This window comes from Carassius auratus, chromosome 46, assembly GCF_003368295.1.
Source record: "Carassius auratus strain Wakin chromosome 46, ASM336829v1, whole genome shotgun sequence".
NCBI lineage: Eukaryota > Metazoa > Chordata > Actinopteri > Cypriniformes > Cyprinidae > Carassius > Carassius auratus.
In genome coordinates, this window is record NC_039288.1 from 16,861,944 (window position 1) to 16,886,269 (window position 24,326).

Sequence of the window (24,326 nt, forward strand, 5' to 3'; positions counted from 1 at the left end):
CACACACACACACAAAACTGCACAATCATACTTGAGGACAAGCATCTCAGTTAAGTGATATTTGTACAGACAGAAGTTTATAAGGACAAAGTGACAGGAAGTGTCATGGGACCTTTAATTATTTTAGAATTTCTAAAACATCTAAAACACACTAAAGTAAAAACCTTGAAAAAAAGATGGACGTATCCCACCCACTCTTTCCATTTCACAGACGCATAAACACACAATTAAACATACATGCATGCATCATCCTGCAAAACAAAGGTCAGGTCAGTGGGTCTGCAGGCGCACATCCGAGCCGTTTTGTGATTGGAGTGAAGTCCGAGCACGTTTTGCGACCCTCCGTCTCACCTGATTCTGTGCGAGGAACGTATATTTATCATCTGTCTTAATGAAACGGTATTTTATTCCTCTGCTGTTCCATGGTGAGGGGAGGGAAAAAAAACATCTGGAAGACATTTTTCCTTTTTCCCCCGCTCTTTTTTCCCTCTTTTTCTCTGGGATCAGCAGACAGCACAATGACGGCTATAGCTTCCAGATGTGAGAACACAAACTCTCGCTCTCATTGCTCGAATCCCAAATGCCAAGGAATAAAAGAAAGCCAGTGATGCTGGTCCATCTGTGGCTTTTCTCTGCAAAAACTCACATATCCCATGATGCTCTGGGGTGCTCTAGTCATGCTGACACTGAGTTAGCAGCTCTTGAACAGGTATGTACGGAATGTTATTCTAGAAGAAGTGTGTGCACATGTGTGAGCTTCATGACAGCCCAGGGGAACCTCAGGCCATCATAGGAGTGACACACACACACACACACACACACACACTAGGGGTGGGGAGAAAATCGATGTTGCAATATATTGTTGTGCTCTCTGTCGCAATAAATAATCGATACACTAACGCCCAATATCGATATTTTATTACAACACAAAATGATTAATTTACCCGTTGTCACTGTCACTGTCACTACCCAATATCTACCATTCTGTTTGCGGGGGCGCTGTTCGAGTAAATAGGGGTAAAGTGGCGCAAACAGCGGCCGGTGAAGAGCACAAGTTAACTAACAACAACAGAGAATTGCAGAAAAAAAGAGAAGCGAGAAGAATGGTGGAAAACAATAAAAAAAACTAATCAAAGACCCACTCGCTAGTTTCCACTCTAAAGTGTGGAGACACTTCGGGTTTTACGTGACAGTTGACGAAAAGGTACCTGTGTGTGCCAGGGACTAGCGTGCCATCAGAGAGAATCTTTTCTACCACCGGTGACATAATCTCTGCTCAGAGGTGTGCTCTTACATCTGAGCATGCTGATCAGTTAGTGTTCCTCAAGTATGGCGTGCCATTCGGTCCAAAAATAAGGCTACTGATTTGTCGCGGGAATTCACCGTACAGTTGCCAGTAGCCACTGAGTTTACCACTGACAGGCCGGCGGTGCATCAGTATAACACACTCACCCACACAGCGAACCGACTCACTTTCCTCACGCAGCGAACGACTGCATTTTTTTTTCTGCAATTCTCTGTTGTTGTTAGTTAACTTGTGTTCTTCACCGGCCGCTGTTTGCGCCACTTTACCCCTATTTACTCGAACAGCGTGAGTCGTTCGCTGCGTGAGGAAAGTGATCCGTTCGCTGAGGAAAATGAGTCGTTCGATGCACGACCTGTCAGTGGTAAACTCAGTGGCTACTGGCAACTGTACGGTGAATTCCCGCAACAAATCAGAAGCCTCATTTTTGGACCGGATGGCACGCCATACTCAAGAAGAATATGCCTTGATGTGTCCACTGTTTACAGTAACTTACTACTGACGTTTCAGTATTATGGTTTACACATGTTAATGTTCATGTTGTTTTTGTAATGTTCATGCACTTTTATCTGTCTAGATGTACAGTGTTTACATTTAAGACCAGGAGGCAGTGAGTTATTTATGCAAATGGATATTTCTTTACATAATGTTGGAAATGTTGGCAATTAATAATGCATAAAATTTCCTTATTTCTTTATTCCTTCTTTTTCTTTTCAGTCACATATATCGTGATATATCGTTGATGAAATTCTTCAATATCGTAGATATCGCGAATCGTGATATTATCATATTGTGGACCACATATCGCCACAGAATTGAATCGTGAGGTACCTGTATCGTCCACACCTAACACACACACACTCATACTGACTCCCTCAATTATTCACAACAAAGCCTTGGCAAAGCCCATGGCGTCCATTTAAAAGCTCTGTGAAAAGAGTCCCATTCATAACAGAACAGGAGCAGACAGAAAACAATCCTCAAAACTAAAACTCTCAAACTCTGAGAACCAGAGATCTTAGCACACACGCATGCATGGCAGAAAACAATGTGTGTGTGAGCGGCAGGGGTGGTGGGCTGTATCAGGACCAGGTGTAATCCGAAGACTAAAACCCTGTCCGCCCCCCATGATACGGATTTAACAAGACTGACTTTATAACGAAAACGTTAGCAAAAAACCCTACATTGGTGCAGTGAAGTTGGGTTCTAGGGGGTTTCCTATGGTTTCTAAGAGAGCTAGCATGCAAATGCTAATGTGTTCTGAAAGGTTTAGAATTTTGCTAACTGCTATAGGTTTTCTAGTTTGGGTGTAACAGTTCAAATTACTCACGTTTGGTTCGTATCACGTTTTAGAGTCATGGTCTCGGACAGCTCAGTATGTTTTGTGCATCTTTTAGCTCATGAATGTTTACAAGAGTCACTGGTTTGTCCAATCAAATATATAATATATATATATATTGGGCTGTCAAAATGATTAAAAATTTTAATCAAATTAATCAGAATTTTCAGTGGATTAATCATGATTAACACTATTTGCAATTACACCTGAATCCTAACCATTTTTTTTTTTTTCTGAAATGCGTACCAAAAGAAATAACAGGACACGGATACATAATTTTCATGTATTGATTCACAATATGTGGTTCTTTTTTTTCTGAATTTCAAAAGTTTACATTTACTTAATCAATTTACCTGAGCATTATATCAAACCATGCCATTTTAACTACAGATAGTGTAAGAGTTTTAGGTGAACCAGTTTCGCTGCATTGCATGCGCTGTTTTTTACTATCTTGAGAATTCAAGAGATCGACGAGACTTTCCTGACCTAAATAATTTGTCACGACTGCGCATGCGTGAAATGCATAAAAAATTTGACATAATTAACGACAAAAACTAATTAACGTTGTTAACGCGCTATTTTTGACAGCCCTAATATATATATATATATATATATATATATATATATATATATATATATATATATATTATTTATTATTATTTTTTTATTTAATTTTTTTACTGCTGTTGTTTTGATGAATTGCAAAGTATCCATTGTATCCAGCATGAGTATCCAGCATGAGTATCCAGCATGAGTATCCATTGACACAAACATACATAGCCAAACTCTGTCTGTTTTATGTGTTTTTCTTTTTAACAAACCATATTACAGAGATGCGTTATCAGATTTAAGTTGAACTGTGGTGAAAGTGCATACCGAACCATTGGGATTGATTTTTTACAGAGAACCATTTCATCCCCTAGTTTCTAGAGTGTTCTATGTGGTTATTAGGGAGCTGCTATGCATATGCCTAAGGGTGTAAGGTAAATACCTCTTCATGACAAGTTACATGATTTAAAGCTGCAGTCGGTAACTTTTGACGCTCTAGCGGTTTCATAAACAGAACTGCTTGCGTCTTGCGGAAGAACATCGTAGCCGGAACTACTTCTCTCTGTTTGTGTCTATGAAGAATCACAAAGGTACTGGGTTACTCCGCCGCGGTACCCCAAAGCAATCTAAAATAGTCCGAATATAAACACTTATTATAGGTGCACCCTAGTGATTCAGGACAAGCCAAAAACACGGTTTTGGAAAATGGATTCATGTTGTAACTCGCTTATTTATATATATTTTTCTACATTTTGAACACAAACAAAGTTACGGACTGGCAGCTCTGATTGGTTGTTTTTTACCGGGAGCGATGGAGTTTCTGCAAATGACAATAGGACCACTGGGAGGAGCCAAGAGGAGCTTGATTTTTTCACAGATTATCTTGTCTCATATTCTACTGTCAGGACATAATGACAGGTTTAACAAATATGTAAAAAATATATTTTTACAAAAGTTCCCTACAGCACCTTTAAGGATCAATTCAAGTCATGAACAGTGATAAGTTACAAGCAAACCTTTAAATGGGTGGTTCACTGTTTTTATTCTAGCCGCTTTTCCACCATCGAGCCAGAAAGCTAAAACCTGCCCTTTACTTGCTTCTGCCTCCCAGGAACAATGTCACGCAACCCTATCATTTCCAACCAACAAAGAGAAGTTATCAGAAGAAGTTAAGTCCCTGGAAACTAGCACGATCACAAAACAAACACGATAAAAGCATCCGTTTGTTAGCATGCCTTGTTAAAAGATTTAAATTCAACAGCATTTCTGTGCACTATGATATTTGAAGAAAGTAATACTTATATTCAGAAAATGCTGCATTAAATTAAAGAACATAACATTTATAATTTTACACACTGTAAGTATTAAATTGAAACACCATTTCAAGACACTTTTTTCACATCAAAACAGTGTGAAATGGATCTGTCTATGTCTGCACTAAAAGTGATGTGTTTTCCAGACGCCGTGTCTCGGGGTGGAACACTGTAAACCTTTGGGGTGGTCATAATCTGAAGGTCACCACCCACAGTATGCCACCTTTAACCTCTGACCCCGTGACCTCATCTCCTGTAGGTCTGCTCTCAATAGCTACTATAACTCACCTCCTTTTCTCCCATCAGTCACTTGTTTTATTCCACTTTCCTCTTGTATTTTTTCTCCAGCACAGACACATACATGCATCAACACTTCTCAACCTCCTTTCGCTTTAGAAGACTCATTTTAGCAATTCAGACTAGAATTCAATTCAGTAAACTGAGAAAATGATTCATTGATTCATTTGGACTCATCACTCAAGTTAAAGAAATGTTCTTAAATACATAATTTTTTAGTTGTGGATCTTTCCAACTATTGCATAGTTTCGTGAATCTGAACTGAATCACTGCAATAAAGGTTTTTTTTTAATTATTATAAATAATTGATTTCATTAATACATAATATTATATTTAAATTTATATATGTATTCATTTTGTAAATAGTCTTCAGTATGTTTGATGAATATAATAGACTCCAGCAACTCCAGTGAACTTTCTGTGAGTTTGAACCCAGCAACATGTAGGTCAGGGTTTGGTCCTCACATCTAAAAGACGCCATATCTGGTTTTATAGTGTGTGAACTGAGACCTTAAAGGTTTCACCAACTATCACCCTCCCAAATGTGGCTTTAGATTGAAGGGAGACTTGAAACACTTTCAATCATAAAACAATGCAACTTTAAAACACATGCTATAAAGCCCAAACCACACAGACCAAGAGGGAAGAAAAGCTTACTTCTACACTTGGCCACAAAAACAGTAGTGTCTAATACAGAACAAAATGTACAACATTTCTGTCCTGTGATCTGGAGAGCTGGACCTCCTACACACTGAAGGCAAGTACAGAGTCGAGGTCTGGTCTGGTCTGGTCTGGTCTTACATAGACACATCCAAAACTGCTGACACGGTAACGATTCACATACCTCTACTAACATCCCGTGCTTTCAAAGAAAAGTTCATGCTTTTAAGTATGTAGCAAACAAGCACAGCATACATACTATATTGTCATAAAAATTACGGATTGATACAAATTTGCAAAGAGCCCAAAAACTATGTATTCAGCATGCTTCAAACATATTTAAGCATACAGTACTATGACCTGGAATGAAATAATAATATCCTAATACTAATACTACATAGGCTTAGATTAAACTATGCATCACTGAATTTGTAGTATGCTATCTGGATTGATTAATCCTTATAAAATCCATCGTAAATACTATGCAATCCAGTTACTTTTAACATAACATTTTAAAAACACTATGATTTGTCATGCACTAACTTTAATATTGCATGCCATATCAGTCACTAATGACATACTAATTTTAGCATACTCTGATTTAGATAGTTTACTCTTAATCTTGCATACAATATAGTATGGAGAGCATGACACTGATGCATACTTTAAAAAAAATCCATTGTAAATGCTATGCAATCCAGTCATGTTTGACTTACTATGATTTATTTGCACAAATCTTAATATTGCATGTTGTATCAAATAGATTGAATGTGAACGGATGCATATTTGCTACTGAGGTAGGCCTACTAATTTAAACATACAATGATTTAGGTACAGTAGTTTACTCTTAATCTTGCATATGAAGGGCATGAGACTGATTAATACTTTTAAAATGCATTATAAATACTATACAATTTAGTCACTTTTGACATACTATGACATTAAGATGCACTAATCTTGCATGCTAAATAAGAGAGATAGCATGTGTACAGATGCACACCTATGGCATCCAGTCACTACTGACATCCTATTTTCTGCATACCACAAAGTTAACTCATAAACTTGCAAACTTCTTTATATGGAGAGCATGAAACTCATGCATACTTCCAAATCCATCTTAAGTAGTATGCCGGCCAGCCTGGCACCTTTAACATTACATTTTCAACATACTATGATTTGGGTTGTACAAATCTTAATCTTACAAACTAGTTAGTAAGCAAAAGGGGATTCTGGGAGTTCGATTAGGCAGAAAACCCTTCATCCTCTTCCTGTTGGAACTGGACTGGTACCTTTTAATAGCCAAGGGGAGACACTGTTTGTTCTGTTAATGGAACCCATCAAGCCAAAGGCAACACAAATCTGATTTGTGAAGTTAATATTCCTTTCTATTCTTCTCACTAAATCAAACACTGAATGAATAACTGGGGCGGCTGCAATGGGCAGCTTGCTCTCATTATACAAGAAACAGTTTTGAAAGGCTCCAAGGGTGTGAAAGTTTGGCTCCAAACATTGCAGAGTTTCTCCTCTCATGGTTTTAAGGGTCTGCAGAACACAACAACGATTAACCAAAACCAGAGACAACACACGTGGGCAATAAACAATTGTTACAACATGCCATTTGTTAAAAAGAATTTGTTTATGCTCAAAAGAGAAGCACACACCCAGCAGACTCAATGAGTGAGGCCGGTCCACCGAGAGTGTGCTAAAACACTCATAAAACAGCACTAGTGTGAGTAATAAAGCAGAACAGCCCTGCACAGGAAGTGCAGCTGCATCCCCTTCAGCCATTTTTGCCTTTTCGAGCTTCTGTCTACTGTGACGTAAAGGCGCCACTATATCCCACAACGCACTGCTAGTCCCACCATAAACGCAGCACGTCATTCTCTACCTACAGATTCCAGTTGGTTAGTCCCGCCCACTGCATGACATCACCATTAGTGAGCTCTGCTCTGCTGTGCTGACTGACTCAGCTTCACAGCTCCATAAATTGCTCCCCTGCCAGTCTGGCTGCGGATCAAGTCCACCATCTTTTCTACATTACCCCAATACACGCGTGTTCTAAAAAAACTGGAAGCATTACAGAAATGAAGTACACTACATAGGGATCAGAGCTGTATTTAGAACAGAGCCCAAAGCATTCTAGACTATAAATTCCAGTCTGAGGTGGAATTTACTCAATAATTTACTCAAAAGATGCTCAGTGACAGATGTTCTTAATATATAAGCAATCAATCAAGTCGATGAATCATTCCAATTAATTCAGCCTTGACTCATGCAGGCAAAAGTGATAAAGTTGAGTGATTTAACAGTTATGATAGACTCCTAAACAGAAAATGAATGGTTCTCAAGTGCAGCAAAGAAATACTTTTGGCTGTTAAAACACGTTTTCACACCATTTGAACAACTGATTTTCCATGATTGACCCAGATGTTCATGATTTAAAATTTCAGAGCTTAACCAGATTTTATTTTTTATTTTTTATGACTTTTCCAGGTCTGGAAATTACCGTTTAAAAATTCCAGGTTTTCCATAACCCAAAAAGGTTCCTGAGTTGCTACAGTATAAGGTTCTCTTGATGTTTCATTATTTCAGCTTCAGATCAGTGTTGTGCTTTCTACAGAATATATACCCAGATCATAAAACTGTTTATGATTCTAACTGGAATCCTGATTTTTTTAAGAGTCCATCTGCTAAGATCATTGCCAGATTCATTCTTTATTAAATACTGTAAATCAGCATGTTCTTCAGAAATCCCTGGACCAAAATGTTCTCAATAATTCCATCATGATAATGAGCAGCCAAGAAGCCGTGACCAGACACGAAGCTAATCACACATGCGGAGCAGAATTTCTTCCCCCTCCCTCTCTCCCTCCCTCTCTTTCTCGCCCTCCAGCCTGAAGAAAGCGAGAGAGGGGTACTCCCTGGGACAGGCTGGAGAAACAAGGAGGATGAGAATAAGAGATCATACCCTGTCTGCTTTGGCTCTGTCGTTACTGTGCGAACCACAGATTCACGTTCACAACTAATAAACTCAACACTATCAAATCTGAGTGTGATACAGAGCTTCAAAATGACATGACGTGACTGATGCAACCATAGAAAGTTGGCTATTATGTGCTAAAAGAAGAGCACATTTTTCTGCATATTGCATGTATGATTTAAAAACGAACAGTTTTAACTAACGGTATATTGCAGATGAGATGAGAATGTATGTGATTTGATAAATGCATGAAATTGTTCTACATAGTCTCCTGGGTAATTCTTTCTATAAGTGGTTTACAAGATAATTGCTTGCTTCACCTCGAGCATCTCTGATCTACTAGAGCAGACACGCGGCGACTCCACCCTGACCCACTGATGTTCTTCATTACATGTCATCTACCAGAAGCCAAGACATTACAACTAGCAAGCATTAATGTGCATTTATCTATCTGTTTATTTTTCAATAAATTGAGACAACAGCCAGAGTCATGGGTTTGTTTAATGAGCCTATGAAAAAAAAAACTAACTTCTCTCTGTCTCTCTCTGTCTCTCCTGGTGTGTTTCTCATGATCCTTCATATTTTTCCAATTACGTTCTGCAGTCAGCGCGCCTGCTGGAGGAAAACTACTTTCTGCCAGATCCCCTAAAAAGCATGTCAAACATCTTCCAAAAAGTCTACAAAATCCATTCTAGGTTGCGTGTTCACACATCAGCATTGAGGGTAATCTGAAACCAAAAGGGGTCCTGATATCATACCCTAATGATAAAGCTTCTTTAATGGTTTCTTGAAGACCCTGAGATTCAGCAAAGAAGAATTAGGCTGTATAGAACTTAGGTTCTTCAGATCAGCGTTTTGGATTCAGGATTTGGGTGAAGCATCAGTACATAAATGGTTCTCTAAAGGAACTTCCGAAGGTTCTTCTGCAACATTGGTTCTAACTGAAAAGTTTATAAGTTCCATCAATGACTTTTAATTCTCTACTTCTAGAAAACTAGCCCATCTAGGCTGCCTTACATACCAGAACCAATATTATGAAGTGAAGACCTATAATGCAACATGAAGAACCGCAAACAGTCGCAAAATAACCACTGAGGAGACTTTTTAGATATGCATATGAAATCCTGAAATCCAGATTTCTATAATAACGACGCAATTTACAAATTTGCATTAAAAAAGTGGACGGAGAGCAGCGTAAACTAGCTGTACGCGTGCCACAATAGATGATGCATCACGATATCCTCATGCAGAGGTTGCTTTGCACGGGAAAACTTCCGTGGTTCCGTTATTCGCTGCTTGCTGTAATGTTTCCCCACATAAAAACGAAACTAATCCCACTCTAGGGCGGCTACCATCACCTCCTACAGTCATTCCAGTCCTGGGACAGCGGACTGACCGTGAAATGCACTCGCGCAGGAGAAGCGCAGCCCCGGGAGAGCGCGGCCCGCGGCACAAAGTAACAGTTTGGGAACAGCTGATTCTCCGCTTACCTGCGCTGACTCGTGAGGTGACAAACATCAGGAATACTAGGAATACCGAGAGCCGCACCTCCTTAAACCTCCGCTTTACTTTCCATCTGATAGGTGTACCCATGACCACCTGCGTCCGTCCTGACGCGAAGAGTTCGGTTATATTATTATGACAACTGCTTGATATCAGGACAGAACCAGTAACCCAACAGTCCCGGAGAGAGAAAGCGCGAGAGCTCAAAGCCTCTCATGCAGCCGTACGTAAATAAAGTCCTGCGGGAACATTCAGTGGATGGATAGATGGATGGATGGCGCACCTCTCTCCCTTCTTTTCCCTTCTGTTCTTTCCTTTCCTTCAGTGCGCTGCAGTGATGCCCCCGTCACTGAAACTTCACGGAGCCAAAGTGGGAAAAAACTTCATTCACACGGACTGTCAATCATGCGGCGAGCGGCCAATCAGAGAGCAGCGCCTAAAATGCGCGGCTTCTCATTGGTTAGTGCTGTGGGTAGGCGGGAGGTTTACAGTGTGAAACTTAATTCACTCGCTCTCTCTTTCTTTCTTTCTTTTTGCCTGCTAGATTTGAGTCCATTGCTGTCTTTTAGTATTTTTGACTCATCTGATTTAATTGGTGTAGCAGCAGAATACTTTAAGAGCAATCACCCAGTTAAAGGAAACTTGTTAATATAATATCCTTTATAAATAATGCCGAAAAAATTTGTCTAGCATCAAAAAAACTTTGTAATACTAAAATCACATATGAAAAACTATACACATATTACTTTAAACAGATTTTGCATCACACAGAAGGGGGTTATTTTTTTACAATAATGATCACCTGCTTATTGACATAAGTAAATGCATCTGAAATATAGATTAGATACCAATTTCCCTTTTGAATCGTCATTGTGTATGAAATACATAAATAAACTTGCTTTACCTTACCTTGCCTTGTGAACTGTTCTAGCATAGGAACAATGCTGTGAATGGGAGCCAGGGTTATTCCAAGTTGTTCCTAAAATTAAAGTTTGCAGACTATTTTAGGGCTGAAACGATTCAGGAGCTCCTGACGTAGGCGACAGCTGGAGCACACAAGGCCACAAGGGTGATGACCTTTTGACATGGGTCCCAATGTACAGAGGGGATGGAAACTTGTTCAGGTTAGGTGTAAAACAAAATAAAAACCAGTTACTTCCCTTACAAATCAATCAATCAGTCAATCAAGTATTAGATAAATACATAAATATACATTGAAAAGTAGGTAAAAGAGGTGCAATATTACAATAAACTCAATTGCAGTTTTGTGTAAGTTAATAGATAGTGCAATATCCGTATTATATAGGTCCAGGTGTATTAGATTAATAGATTAGGAAGCCAGCTATGGAAGAGAAGAAATGCATAAAATAAAAAGTTTGTTTATGGGAAATAATAATAATAAAAATAAAAAAAATTAAGTAAATAATGCATAAATAATTAAGTAATTATAACAGTAATAAAATTATAATAATAGTACTTCTGACTACATATATATTAAAATACATGCTAAATTTACGCTGTAAACTGTGACACTCAATTAAATATAATTTTTAAAATATAAGATATATTTATTTTCAACTTTCATATATTAAAATATATTTCAAAATTTATTTCAGGGGCAAGAAAATACATTTCCAGATGTGAAAATACATAAATACATACATATATAATTTTTTTTTTTTTTTTTTGGGGGGGGGGGGGTTATTTATATATACACACACACACACACACACACACACACATATATATATATATATATATATATATATATATATATCATCCTATACGCGCGCTGTATGCAGTGATGTCTCACTCCACTTCAGCTTACGGGAATGTGAAGAATGCTGCTTGTTTTGTGCAGGGTGTCCGTGAGCCAGCGGGGGGCAGACACTCCTGTACAAGCCTGCAAAACACACACAGTAGAGTAGGCCTTATTTTGTGTGTGCGTTTGTGTGTGTGTGTGTGTGTGTTTGTCCTCTGTTGGTTTTCAAATTTTTTATAAATCTATTGAGTTATAATCTATAATTTATTTTAGTTTTTAGTCATTTTAGTACTTCAAATGTATATATATATATATATATATATATATATATATATATATATATATATTTAAAAAGAGTTGCCAGCATTCTTGTTTCAAAAATTGTTTACACTTTTTTCAAAAAAAATATAGTTTCATCTATTTTTAAATTAGATTGAATTTTCTGTATTTACTTTAACTTTGTTTAAATGTTGTAAAATATTGTGCTTTTATCATAAAAAAAATATATCTGTAATATAGACACACAGTAACTTATAACAGCTTATAACTAAACAATTGCTATTCTCCTGTTCATTTAGTTAAACTTGGTGTACTAAATAAAACGGAAAATAATAAAAACTATATAGACTATATAGTTGTTATTATTTTATGTTTATTAGTTTATTAGTACACCAAGTTAAGCTAAATGAAAAGGAGAAAAGCAGTTGTGTAGTTATAAGCTGTTATAAATTATAAACTCTTATAAATTATGTCTATATTATAGATATATTTAAAAAAACTAATAAAAATGACAACATTTAAAATAAGTTCAAGATATTTATATTTTATTTCAGTAAATTTAATTAAATTAAATCTTTAATTCAGAATCAAGAATTCAAATAGACTAAAAACAGTATCACTTCTATCATAATTTGTATTGTGTTCAGCTCTCACTGGAAATTGTTAAAGGAGATTGTTTATGAGTTTCAGATGGTATAAGAATGAGTCCAAAGCATCACTGTCTAACCACACACACACACACACACACACACACACACACATGGCAGATATTGATTTGATTATGATATATACAGTATAGCTTTCATAATGCACTCTGTGACTCTTCATGGCAGATGTCCTCTCTCCGTCTCTCTCCGTTACATGCCGGAACACACCAGCACACATTCTTTGGCTGTGATATATTCATCAAAGCCCGGATCACTCTGCAGGATTATGGATCTTCACACATGCACAGGGAACATATGAACACACCACACACACAGCAGGAGCCCCGTTTACGACACAACGCACACATTTACACACATACAGATGTATACATTCATCCCCATGCCAGAAATCACTGCTGCCTCCTCATCCATCCATCATAACGCTTCAAACGAGAGACTGATGCTGTTCACAGCCACCCAAGCAGGCAGAGACACAAGAGAGCAAACATCACACTCACACACAGATTTATCAATATATTGACACTAAAACACCCAACACAGAGAGAGAGAGAGAGGTCTATCTATCCACCTTTTATTTTGGAATATAATTGGAATTTGTGAGATATATATATGCACATATATATACTGTATATACATATATATTATTTATTCTTAAACAATAGAAAAAAAGGTTAATTAGGAAATATTCAGCAACTTTTGACACTTTTTGTCATCTAAGTTTCAAAAAAGTGTCCCACATTGTAAACTAAATTTATATCACATGCTCTGTATATTTTTTAAAGTAGATATATTTTTATTTTATGTTTTTGAAAGAAGTCTCTTCTACTTGCCAAGGCTGCATTTATTTGATAAAATGAAATATTTATGTTGGTATAACTGTAAATTCCTTGTTTTTTCTGTTTTCTTTTAAATGTTTTTCTTTCCCTCGTTATTTCTAATCGATGCAATGAGTGTGGTTTGAAAACAAAACTGCTTTTTTCAGAAATTATACGCTTTTTCATGTGAAACGCAGTTGCCAGATGAACACTCAATAATAACCCCCAACCCAACATTCGTGCTTAACATCGGACAACATGTCGCAATTCATGGCACAAAGCTGGGCTGTGATTGGTGCAAATGATCCTGAATACATTTTACAGCTCCTGTGGTTGTGGTTTAATAAAAGATGCTCAAAGAAGAGGAAAACAAAATAATTATGAACGCACAAAGGGACGAGAGACCGAGAGGAGGAGACAGAAAAATTGATGTGAAAAATAGAAGAAAATAGTGATTTGTTCATGGAAAGAATCATTGAAGAGAAAGTCCGTGTTAATGATTGATGCAGAGGATTCAGCCAAAGTACAATCAGAGATAGACTTCAATCCGGCAATTATTAATTATGGAAAAACCAGAGCTATGTAACATGACCAGTAGAAAAAATCCAGTAAAAAAACTAATAAATGTAAGCAATATTCATCACTGCATTCAGTGTATTAAGCCACTAATACAGCTGCCTTTTGCTTGGATAAAAGCAAAACACTTCAATTCATTTATACTGAAAGAAAAAAAAAAATCACGTTAAAGATTTAAAGGTCATCCAAGATGTAGATGAGTTTGTTTCTTCATCAGAACAGATTTGGAGAAATTTGTTCACCAAGTGATGCTACACTTTAGTTAATTAACATCTTGACAAGTGGAAAGCTGTGTGTTTGTAAGAAACAAACTTTATGGAAACAAACCTCATGGCCAATATGAGGTTTATCAGGCATATACATAACAGAAAGTAACAAATCAGCATGCATATTAGAAGAATAGTACACAAAACAATAATATTAGATTGATGTTTTTGAAGCACTGACTCCAGCTGCAGTCCACTTTGTGAATCTCCCCCACATTTTTGAATGGGTTTTGTTTCACAATCCTCTCCAGGTTGTGGTTATCCCTATTGCGTGTACACTTTTTCCTGAGATTGGGATTTAAGCTCACACTGATTCTGACAAGCAGTTATTCTTAGAATTGTTATTCTACTCATCCGCATCACAGTCAAATTGTGTTAGCTGAGCGGAGAGTGAATTAAAAATCTAACATGAAGCATAGAAACTTAGAAAGTATCCACCTGTGATGTCAATTGAACATTACTCCACCCTGTGTATCCTACTGCACCGATCTGAGTATCTGTGTTCAAACTGATCTAGAGTCAGATCCCGTGGATGTGGTTTTTGTTAATTATGTGCGGCCACATTCTGTGTGTTTTTGAAAGGCAGATCTGAGGCTGTGTGTCGAGTAATAGTTTCACACAGACTTCATGTTCTTAAATGAGAGGCCATTAAACATGATGTTAGGAGATTCCCAGGAACAGTCACGTTGGGGTATATTCAGACTAAACAACTTTAAATAAGACTATACGATTTGCACACACAGTTTTGTATTGCATTTAATGTAAATGTAACAAAAATATGTTCTAAGAATGTTTTGCTAACATTTACATTAAGTTATGAAAATGTTATTTCTGAATGTTCTTTTTTTTCTATTTTAAAACCTTTTTGCTTGGTTATATTCCATTTATCAGAAGATTACATATATCATTTTGCAAACATTATGGGAATGTCAGGTTCCCTGAACATTAAAAAAAACATTTAATGAATGACATTTTTGTTCTAATATATATATATATATATATATATATATATATATATATATATATATACAGTATATATATATATATCAAACCCACCATATACAGTAAGAGGAATATAACCATCTCTCCTCAATTCAGCAGTTTCACTTCTACATGATAACAGAACACTATATTGATTTTCAAAACTGACCAAATACTTCCTGGAGCCACTTTATCTGTGTATTTTGGGCACACGGTGTCTTCAGCATTGCTGAGCTACTGTAAAGCTGCAGGACATCATGACATTAACCTCCTCAATCAATATCAAACCCACCGTGAAAGAAGTTCATTCTTTTTGAACGATTAAACAAATTCAGATCGTCCTAAAATCCTCCTTTTCTGTGTCATTTCTCCAGATCAGTGGATGAATGACAAATCAGTCCCTGCTGAAATATTCCAGAGCATCTGCTTCACAACAGCAACATCTCAAGACCGCGGTCAGATAAACCGAGAGCACATGCTGTTTGGAGGAATGTCTGTGACTCAGAGAACACAGATCCTCCATAACATTCAGCTCAGATGCTCCTTCACTAACAATTACCCTCGAGACTTCTGTGCTGCTAAAACTCACTAAAAAACATCATGTTCTCTCAGTGAGTTTAAACCCTTCAACGGAATATCAATGGAGAAGGTCAAAGGTCATAATTACAGTCAGGAAACAGCTGAGAGTGGAACTATGCTGACAATGAGAAGATTTACAACTAAAGAAGCAGATTGGTCATCTATCATTTAGACAGACAGATAGATAGATAGACAGACAGACAGATAGATAGATAGATAGATAGATAGATAGATAGATAGATAGATAGATAGATAGATAGATAGATAGATAGATAGATAGATAGATAGATAGATAGATAGATAGATAGATAGATAGATAGATAGATAGATAGATAGATAGATAGATAGATAGATAGATAGATAGATAGATAGATAGATATTCGTAAAGAAGGGTGTTCCAGTCTCTCTCTCTCTCTCTCTCTCTCTCTCTCTGAGAGTGTAATGTGTGTTGGTTAGGGAGCGTGTGGTATGATGTATGGTAAATGTCTTGTTAACTTTTGGCAGCTCTTACTTGGAAATTCTGAATACAGCAGCCTCAAGCGATCACCCTGGGAATCTAAACACACACACACAAACACACACACACACACACACAGTGTTTCCTTCTCCCCACTGAATGGACATATAATTATATGGCTAAAGAGACACTAACACAATTGTTTTTCCCCCAATACAAACCCACTTTTGATTACGTTATTCCCACAAAGGCACACTGGGCAAAGCAAGATGCTGGAGTGATTCGGATTGCTCCATACAGACCCCAGAGAGAGAGAGAGAGAGAGAGAGAGAGAGACAGAGAGAGAGAGAGAGAGAGAGATCTGCTCTCCTTCTGTACAGAGGGGTGATGGAATAGAAGGGAAAATAATATTCTAAAACACACACACACACAGTTATTCTTTTAATTAGGTAAAGAGCAATTCTAGGGGAAGTTTTTAGAATGTTTACCTAAAAAAATTGTAAATAATCTATGTCTATTGAATTAATCGATTAAACAATGTGTCACTAAATAAACATTTTACCTCATAATATTCTTGCTTGCTTTCTCTTCTTTTTTCTCTTCTAGTTTTGCATGACCTGGAAGAAGATGTGCCGCTCGTACACTCACGCACATGTGCACAAACACAGCGTGCACTGCCCCTTATGAGGAAAGCCCTGGACCAGAAAAAATTAAGATTTATTAAAGACACTGATGTGGTGGATAAAATGACTGTTTTGTATTTAACAAAAAATATACTTTCAAGACCAAATTAAACATATAAAATAAATACTCTTATGTATAATTCATTAAAAACCAAGTTTTGTCTTGAAACGACTAAAAGTTTATTGCCCTCCTCATAACACCAGTGAGATTGATTCAAAATGAATGCCAAAAAAAAAAGGATGATTACAGGATGGAGAGCACTGCTGAATTTGTTCAGTAACAAATTATAAAATGCTAAAAAGTTTACAAAGCTACATAGCAAAAAAATGAAATGCTACACATTTAACGTTTTACAAAGCATTGGTATTGCAATAAAATATAATACACTTTTTAACAAAATAAAATAAAACTCTGTTAGGTTTTAAATATCCATTGAGCTGGTATAGGAGTAAAATAATACACTTAATAATAAAATATTATAAAATAAAAATAAAATAAGTTTATTCATTTTATAAAGCTTTGGTTTTTCATAAAATAAAATATAATAAAAACTCCACTGAGATAATGAAGCACAATAAAATAAAATGAAATAAAAAATAATACAATTAAATTAAATTAAATTTAAAAAAAAACTTACATAGCTAGGATATATATATATATATATATATATATATATATATATATATATATATATATATGTATATACACATACACACACATTTCAAATACTGCTTTCGGCATACTTTATGAGATACATTTGGACATAAGATCTTTTAAGGCAAGTTAGTTCCTTTGTTGAGCAATATATTACAGTATGAGTGTCTCTGTAGTTCATTGTGTGCATGTTGATTTTTCCTAATGAGGTTATATTGAAGCACTAGAGCAACAGTAGATTTTCTACTCAGGTCTGGTTATACTGCAGGAAGTGTGGGTGTCTGAGAACGCTGGTCTGTCTCCAGTCTGTAGTCTGGATCTACAGTAATGTTAAGGGGGTAAATATGAGTAATATATGACTTTGTGGGTTGTGTTTGTGAATAATGATTGGAGAACACCACTCAGTTAAGGTGAACCCCATGGAGCAGCTCCACAATGAGCCCAGTGAGGCCAGTTACAGAGCTGCGCGAGGGGGACTACATCTGTAACGTAAAAAAAATCACATCAGCAATTCCTGCTTGGAAAACCCAGGTCATACGAGCTTAGGGTGGTCATGCCAGGTTTTGGAGTCCAGTGGATCAAAGATCTGTGCCAGCTTGGACCAGACAGAAACCAACTCAAACTGGCAGAGACAAGCAATCATTTTGACATACATTCAGTATGAAATGGTGCTGCAGAAATAAACCTTCTTGATTCAGTTTGACTGAGTTTGTTTATTTCAGTGAAGTATACTGTGTATTGTCTTTTCCCAAGGAATAATGAGGACAGTCATCTTTTACACAGATTAGGTTTGTAAACGTGTCATGTCACACGTGTTTGTGAAAATGAATGTTTTTAGCAGTGTTTGGAAAGGTTCATCTTAAATTATTGTCTATCCGGTTGAAGCTCTGTTTCACCTTTCGCTAAAGTCTCTCTCTTTTCTGCCACCGAGGAGAAAGAACTTGACATGTCTGCAATTTAAAGCAAAAAGTTTGAGATTTATACACACACTGCCGTTTCAAAGTTTGGTCAGACAATTTGTTTAATATTACGCTCACCAAGACTGCATGTATTTAATAAAAAATGCAGTAAAAGCGGTTATGTTGTGAACTTTTATTACTTTTTAAAATATGTGGTTTCTATTTAGATACATTTTAAAATAATGAAAAGCTGAATTTCCAGTTTTCCGTGTCACATGATCCTTCAGAAATCATTCTAATACTGATTATCTGATACAGAAACATTTTTTATTATTATCAATGTTGAAAACAGTTGTGCTGCTTCATATTTTTGTGGAAATGTCAAAAGAACAGCATTTATAGGATTTGTAATGGCAACAATTTCAAAATATCCAATATATATATATTATTTGTAATAATGTAAAACAGGTATTTACATATTTTAATTTGAAATATAATATAGTATAGAAATATAGTAGAAATATAGTATATTAATAGTATATTATAATATAGAGATTATTTTTTTCAGTGTATGATTTTGAGCAAATAATGGCAAAATGTACATTATGGGTTGTAAACTGTCCCATTAGGAGATATATATGTTTAAGTTGACTGTCTGTGAGTGTGACATCACCTTACACAAATGTACACACACACCCAGCTCTCACTTGTACTCTTTAGGAAAATTGCCTCTGGGTTTTTGAACTTTGCAATCTGGAGCTCTGAACAGTTATATTTCATGTGTCAGTGAAACCTTTCATCATTTTATCCTTCAATCCAAGTGCTTCTAAACATGCAAACAGGGTCAGAGAGTCAACGTGTGCAAACCTGATCAATGCCACATTACACAACCAAACTATTAACCCACTACACCCTGACTGAGTCTTCAGGTGTCTGCATTCACGTTTCATCGTCATAATGGAAACAGGAATAATGCACTAATTACAAGTCACGTGACATTTCCTCATGGTGAATCATGACTATGCGGAACATGAATGAGTCACCAAACTTCAAATCATTGGCACAGAAAACACCCAATTCATAACAACCACCAACAGTCAGACATTTAAAGCAACAAAAAACAACTGCTCCTCTCCGGATCTGCGATCAACACTCATGAAGATGCATTTCAATACACAGTTAATTCAATGTATTACTTGGTGTTTATTTGTAATTATTTGTGAAATGTACGAACTGTTCCTCTTTATAAGTCTCTTTGGATAAAAGCATCTGCTAAATGCTAAATGTCTTTTTTATCAGATGCAATCTGCTAGTTTTAACTAATCCAAATGATAGATGTAATGAAAGATTTTCAAAGTAGCTTCACAAACACTGCAAAGAACAGACAGAAAAGAGAGAGAATTTCATTCCCTTCACATCCATTGTAGCGAAAAGGGGTGTGGCTTATTGAAGAGGGGCGTGGTTTGTCATAAGACATGTTCTGCCTAGCAGTTCCCTCAGCCCCTCCAGTCTCTGATAACTCTTTCCTCCTCTCTCTTCTTTCTTCTTTTCTCTCCCTCCCCCTTTCTTTCTCCATACGGTTGCTGTAACAGCAGAAACATATGTGTTCTCTCTCTCTCTCTGAGATCATCTGAGCTCACTGCATGGTCCAGCAGGAGGGTGGAGGACGCATGGTGAACGCACAGAACAAACTTCAGTCCTTCTTTCACAGCTTTTCATCAACTTTATTTCCTCCACATGTGCATTTGTCAGTGTCATTTCTATTTAACACTGGTTCAGATTTGGTGCAGTTTTGCATTTCTTTGTGTGTGTGTGTGTGTGCGGTATGTGCTGTGTTTTTGATTATGTGTGTGTGTGTGTGTGTGTGTCTTTGCACCCTTAAGCATGACTGAAGCTTTGCTATTTCACCTGGAGCCTTATGTTAAACCGAGCCAATGAGAGCACACCTGAGCCACCCGCAACAGCCAATCACAGCGCAAGGGAGGGACTTTGGAAATGCTGAAAAAGCACCACACATGAAAGTTATAAAAGAGAGAAAGACAGGCCAACGGAGTGAGACAGACAAGATTCCTTCAGACAAAATGACTCACGTGGCGCTGAATTTGTGAAATATTCTTCTCAAGCTTCTGAGGACCTGGTTCTCTCCGATGGGGACTCCTCTGAGGGGGCTGGATGTGATGAAAGCCCGGTGGGTGATGGAGGGATAGACCCCACACCCCTCCTCTGGTCACAATGTAAGGAGCTTTCCTGGAACTATTGAGAGTTTCCAAACTTTTTTCCAGGGACAAATGGCAACTGGTCTGAAATGGAGAGAAACAGAGAGTTAGACGGCAGAAAAGACAAATAAGAGGAGGATGAGAGGAGAGAGAGGAACATGATTAGATTACAACAGAAACCAACATTTCCTACATCACATCAGAACAGGCCGTTAATCAACTAGGGTGAATCTCACAAAAAGTCAAGCGTTATTTCTAAAAGATATGCCTGTTTTGAACATTGGGACATTATTTTCACAATAAAGTGCATTTGCCCAATTATAATCCAAAAACCAACTCTCATTACTACATTTATTTTGATAAAAGTAATGTTAAATAATAATACTGTAATGCCTTGTACATCAAGGTAGTATTTGTTGTACTGCCTAAAAATGTATTATTCATTATTATTTGCTATAGATTTAGGTATATTACTATAATATATAAAATAATATATGTATATTTTTTGGCTTGGTCCAGACAAATATACAAACCACATATAAAACATTATATAAAATATTAACAATATATATATATATATATAAAATATTTAAAACAAGCAGAATAATACAGTATTATATTAAAAAAAAGTAATATTTTAGTTAAATTTAATGGGATGGGAATATTTAATGGGAATATTTTACATAAATTGATGTATGTTTTATTTTTTTTATTTTTATTTTTTGTGGTCCAAGCTAGTTTAATTAATTACTTTTTTATACATTATGATAATATATCTACAACTACATATCAAGTTATATATTTAAAAATACCTATATGCTAGTAGAATAAAAAATTAAATACAGTTGTGAATCTAACCGAAGAGCTTAATTTCTTCAGGCAAAATGTCTCTCTTTTTTCATAAAATGCTGCATGTTTCCTTAGATTCTCCTATAAAGAAAATCACACGTCTGTTTTGGTAACTTCCTATACGTCTCTCTGACTGAAGAGAGTGCTATGGTCAGTCAGAGAGTCACAGTGTGTCTATACCATAAAACCAACATCCATATTTGTGGACTTCACAGCCGTCTTAAAGAAAACACGGCGCGCTTGCGGTGCAAAGCTGTAATCAGCTGGCTTCTCTCCGCCGGGGTTGCGGTGCTGTGGGACAGCGTGTGCTAGTTTAGGGTTCAGTAATGGCCACTGTCAGTCCTCACTCAGAGACATGAACACAACAGCAGTGTAAATCACAGCTCAGATGAGGAGCAGGTCAGTTTTAAATGGTTTGAACTGATTCCTCTGGATTGCGGCCTGGGAACACACACACACACACACACGTTCACTAAAGGACTGCTGTATTTTAAAAGCCTTGGCCTTGGGATGCGTGTGTCATTTGGTTGTCAGCAGGTGTGACATTAACCATGATTTATGATATTTCAATTCAAAGTACAACTTTCCTCTGCTGTTTTTCCCTTTCAGTGAAACCTGACAGAACATTCCAGACTGACATCACCACAGATGCCATTAAAGACTCAATGAAAGAGACTGAGGACGTTAAACAGGTATATGTCATCCATCATGTGACTGAAGCAGTTGGGATGCAGCATTTACAACTACAACAATCACTTTCACTGAACTTACAAAAAAACCACCATGCACTGTTCATGAAAATCTGAACATGTACTATACCAGGGTACTATTATTGTGCTATTTTTGGACAAGTAGAATGGTATTTTGAAAATGTAGTGTGATTTTAATTTAGGGATATTTTAGACATATACCCTTATACTAGCATGATATTTTGGATATGTTGTGTACCCTGATGTTATTGGGACATTTTGAACATGTACCCTTATAGTAACATGGTATGCTTGGAAATACCATATAATACATGAAAAATCATGGTAACATACATTTTAGTACTATAGTAAAATCATTTAATTTGACACCACTTACAGTTCTTTTTTGCTGAATCTGAAGTTCAGTTGAATCTATTGTCTCTTCAATTATTACATACCATGGTACTTGCATGGTACTTAAAAAATTTACCATGGTATTCATAATACATTTCCAAAATTACTAATACCATGAAGGATCTCTTTCATCAGACCTCAGTTGTCCTAGTTCCGTAAACGTCTTAACCTCTCTCTCTCTCTCTCTCTTTTTCAAGTCCTTAGGTCTGAGAACCACAGGAGCCAAGAAATCCATGGAGAACGTCCAGCTAGAGAGAGAGAGAGAGAGAGGGAGAGAGAGAGAGAGAGAGAGAGGGAGAGAGGGAACAATAAACTTCAATGGAATTGAGCCAGTCAGAAACAATTGATTTAGTGCGCAAGGGAGAGAATGAACATATCTTCATGTTTTCTCCTTCTGTATAAAGACAACCGACTTCTTTTCGTATCATTTTTTCTTTATTCATACCCCCCTCCCTCTCTCTCTCTCTCTCTTCAGCAGACAGCCTGACTCACTCCATAACATCACTGAGGGCTCTGGGGTTTTGAGAGCTGGAAAATATTCTCTGGCTTTCTTTCCAGTATTAAGCGACTCCTAAAACCCCAGGATCAACAGTGAGGGAAAAGGGGGAAGTAAATGGAAAGGCAATGAGATAGTGGAGAAATGTAGGGGTAAACGTGTAGTGCTTCAGTTGATGCGTCATTGTCCGGATATGTTCTGATTTACTGCCAAACATTGTTATTTTACAGTCCAGCTTCACTGAATTGCTTCATTTAGTTGGTCGTCTCTAGGTTAGTGTGTCTAGTTTAGATTGGTGTGTGTGTGTGTGTGTGTGTGTTTAGCTTAGTGGGGATGGATGACAGCAATGGAGAGGTGATTCATTTTCCAGAGAGCATCTTCTGTAAACACACACACACACACACACTGACCTCTCAGAAATCACCCGTGAATGTCAAAGGGGGGCTGCTGATGTGGAACCCTGAGTAGGGATGTTTTCATCTTGAGTCATTCCAGACAGACGGATCATCCCCTGGGACACAGACTTCCAGCCTCCCCCTACCATCCTCTTCTTCTTTTTCTTCCTAGTGACTGATGTACAAAAAAAGAAGAACAGGACAGATCCAGTGGTTGTAGGGGTTCAGGCATTTTTTTATTCTGGGATTGACTAGGCTGGTTTGGTCAGAACAAATCTCCCAAAGATGATTGGCAGGTCTCGAAATGACTGCTGACAAGTGGTTAAAGCACTGACATGAAACAAATGGTCAATGCTTTACAGTTTGAACATGGACTGAAACACCAGCTGAACAAAATGACAACTCTCACTTCCACATCAACTGCAAAACACAAGTTCTTGAATGAACAGAAGATCATGTGAGTATGTCATAACTCTTCATCTGTAGGTTCAAGAATTCACCTGAAAGTTTTACAATCAACAGCGAACAGTGGGAAAGTTCTAGAATTTAACACAACATCTGAAAGTTCTAAAAGTGTGCAAGTCACATCATGATACTGCTTTGCGAGTTTCTTCATTTGTAAACAGGATAAAGGAATTCAGTAAATGAACACATTAAAATGCAAATAAATATGAATGTTCTAAACTCATACACGGCCATCTAC

The 24,326-nt window shown here is 36.9% G+C and overlaps 1 protein-coding gene and 2 long non-coding RNA genes across 3 annotated transcripts in view; all 3 read right to left on the minus strand.

The window, feature by feature from the left end:
- The window catches only part of LOC113063697 (potassium/sodium hyperpolarization-activated cyclic nucleotide-gated channel 1-like), a 50,290-nt gene extending 43,041 nt beyond the window's left edge, over positions 1-7,249 (minus strand). The window contains exons 1-2 of the mRNA XM_026234029.1: positions 7,121-7,249; positions 6,860-7,003 (exon numbers count right to left, since the gene is read on the minus strand). Of these exons, the coding sequence (XP_026089814.1) occupies positions 6,860-7,003; positions 7,121-7,249 (273 nt within the window). The remainder of the gene's footprint in view (positions 1-6,859; positions 7,004-7,120) is intronic.
- A 2,531-nt stretch (positions 7,250-9,780) lies between these two features.
- LOC113063762 (uncharacterized) lies at positions 9,781-17,007 on the minus strand. Its single transcript, XR_003278736.1, has 3 exons — positions 16,890-17,007; positions 11,773-11,847; positions 9,781-11,059 (listed from the first exon to the last, which is right to left on the minus strand). It is a non-coding gene; the product is annotated as an uncharacterized LOC113063762 (long non-coding RNA).
- Positions 17,008-20,314: 3,307 nt separating this feature from the next.
- Positions 20,315-22,934, minus strand: LOC113063763 (uncharacterized). The gene is made up of 3 exons (XR_003278737.1): positions 22,846-22,934; positions 20,655-20,864; positions 20,315-20,562 (listed from the first exon to the last, which is right to left on the minus strand). It is a non-coding gene; the product is annotated as an uncharacterized LOC113063763 (long non-coding RNA).
- Positions 22,935-24,326: the final 1,392 nt, after the last annotated feature.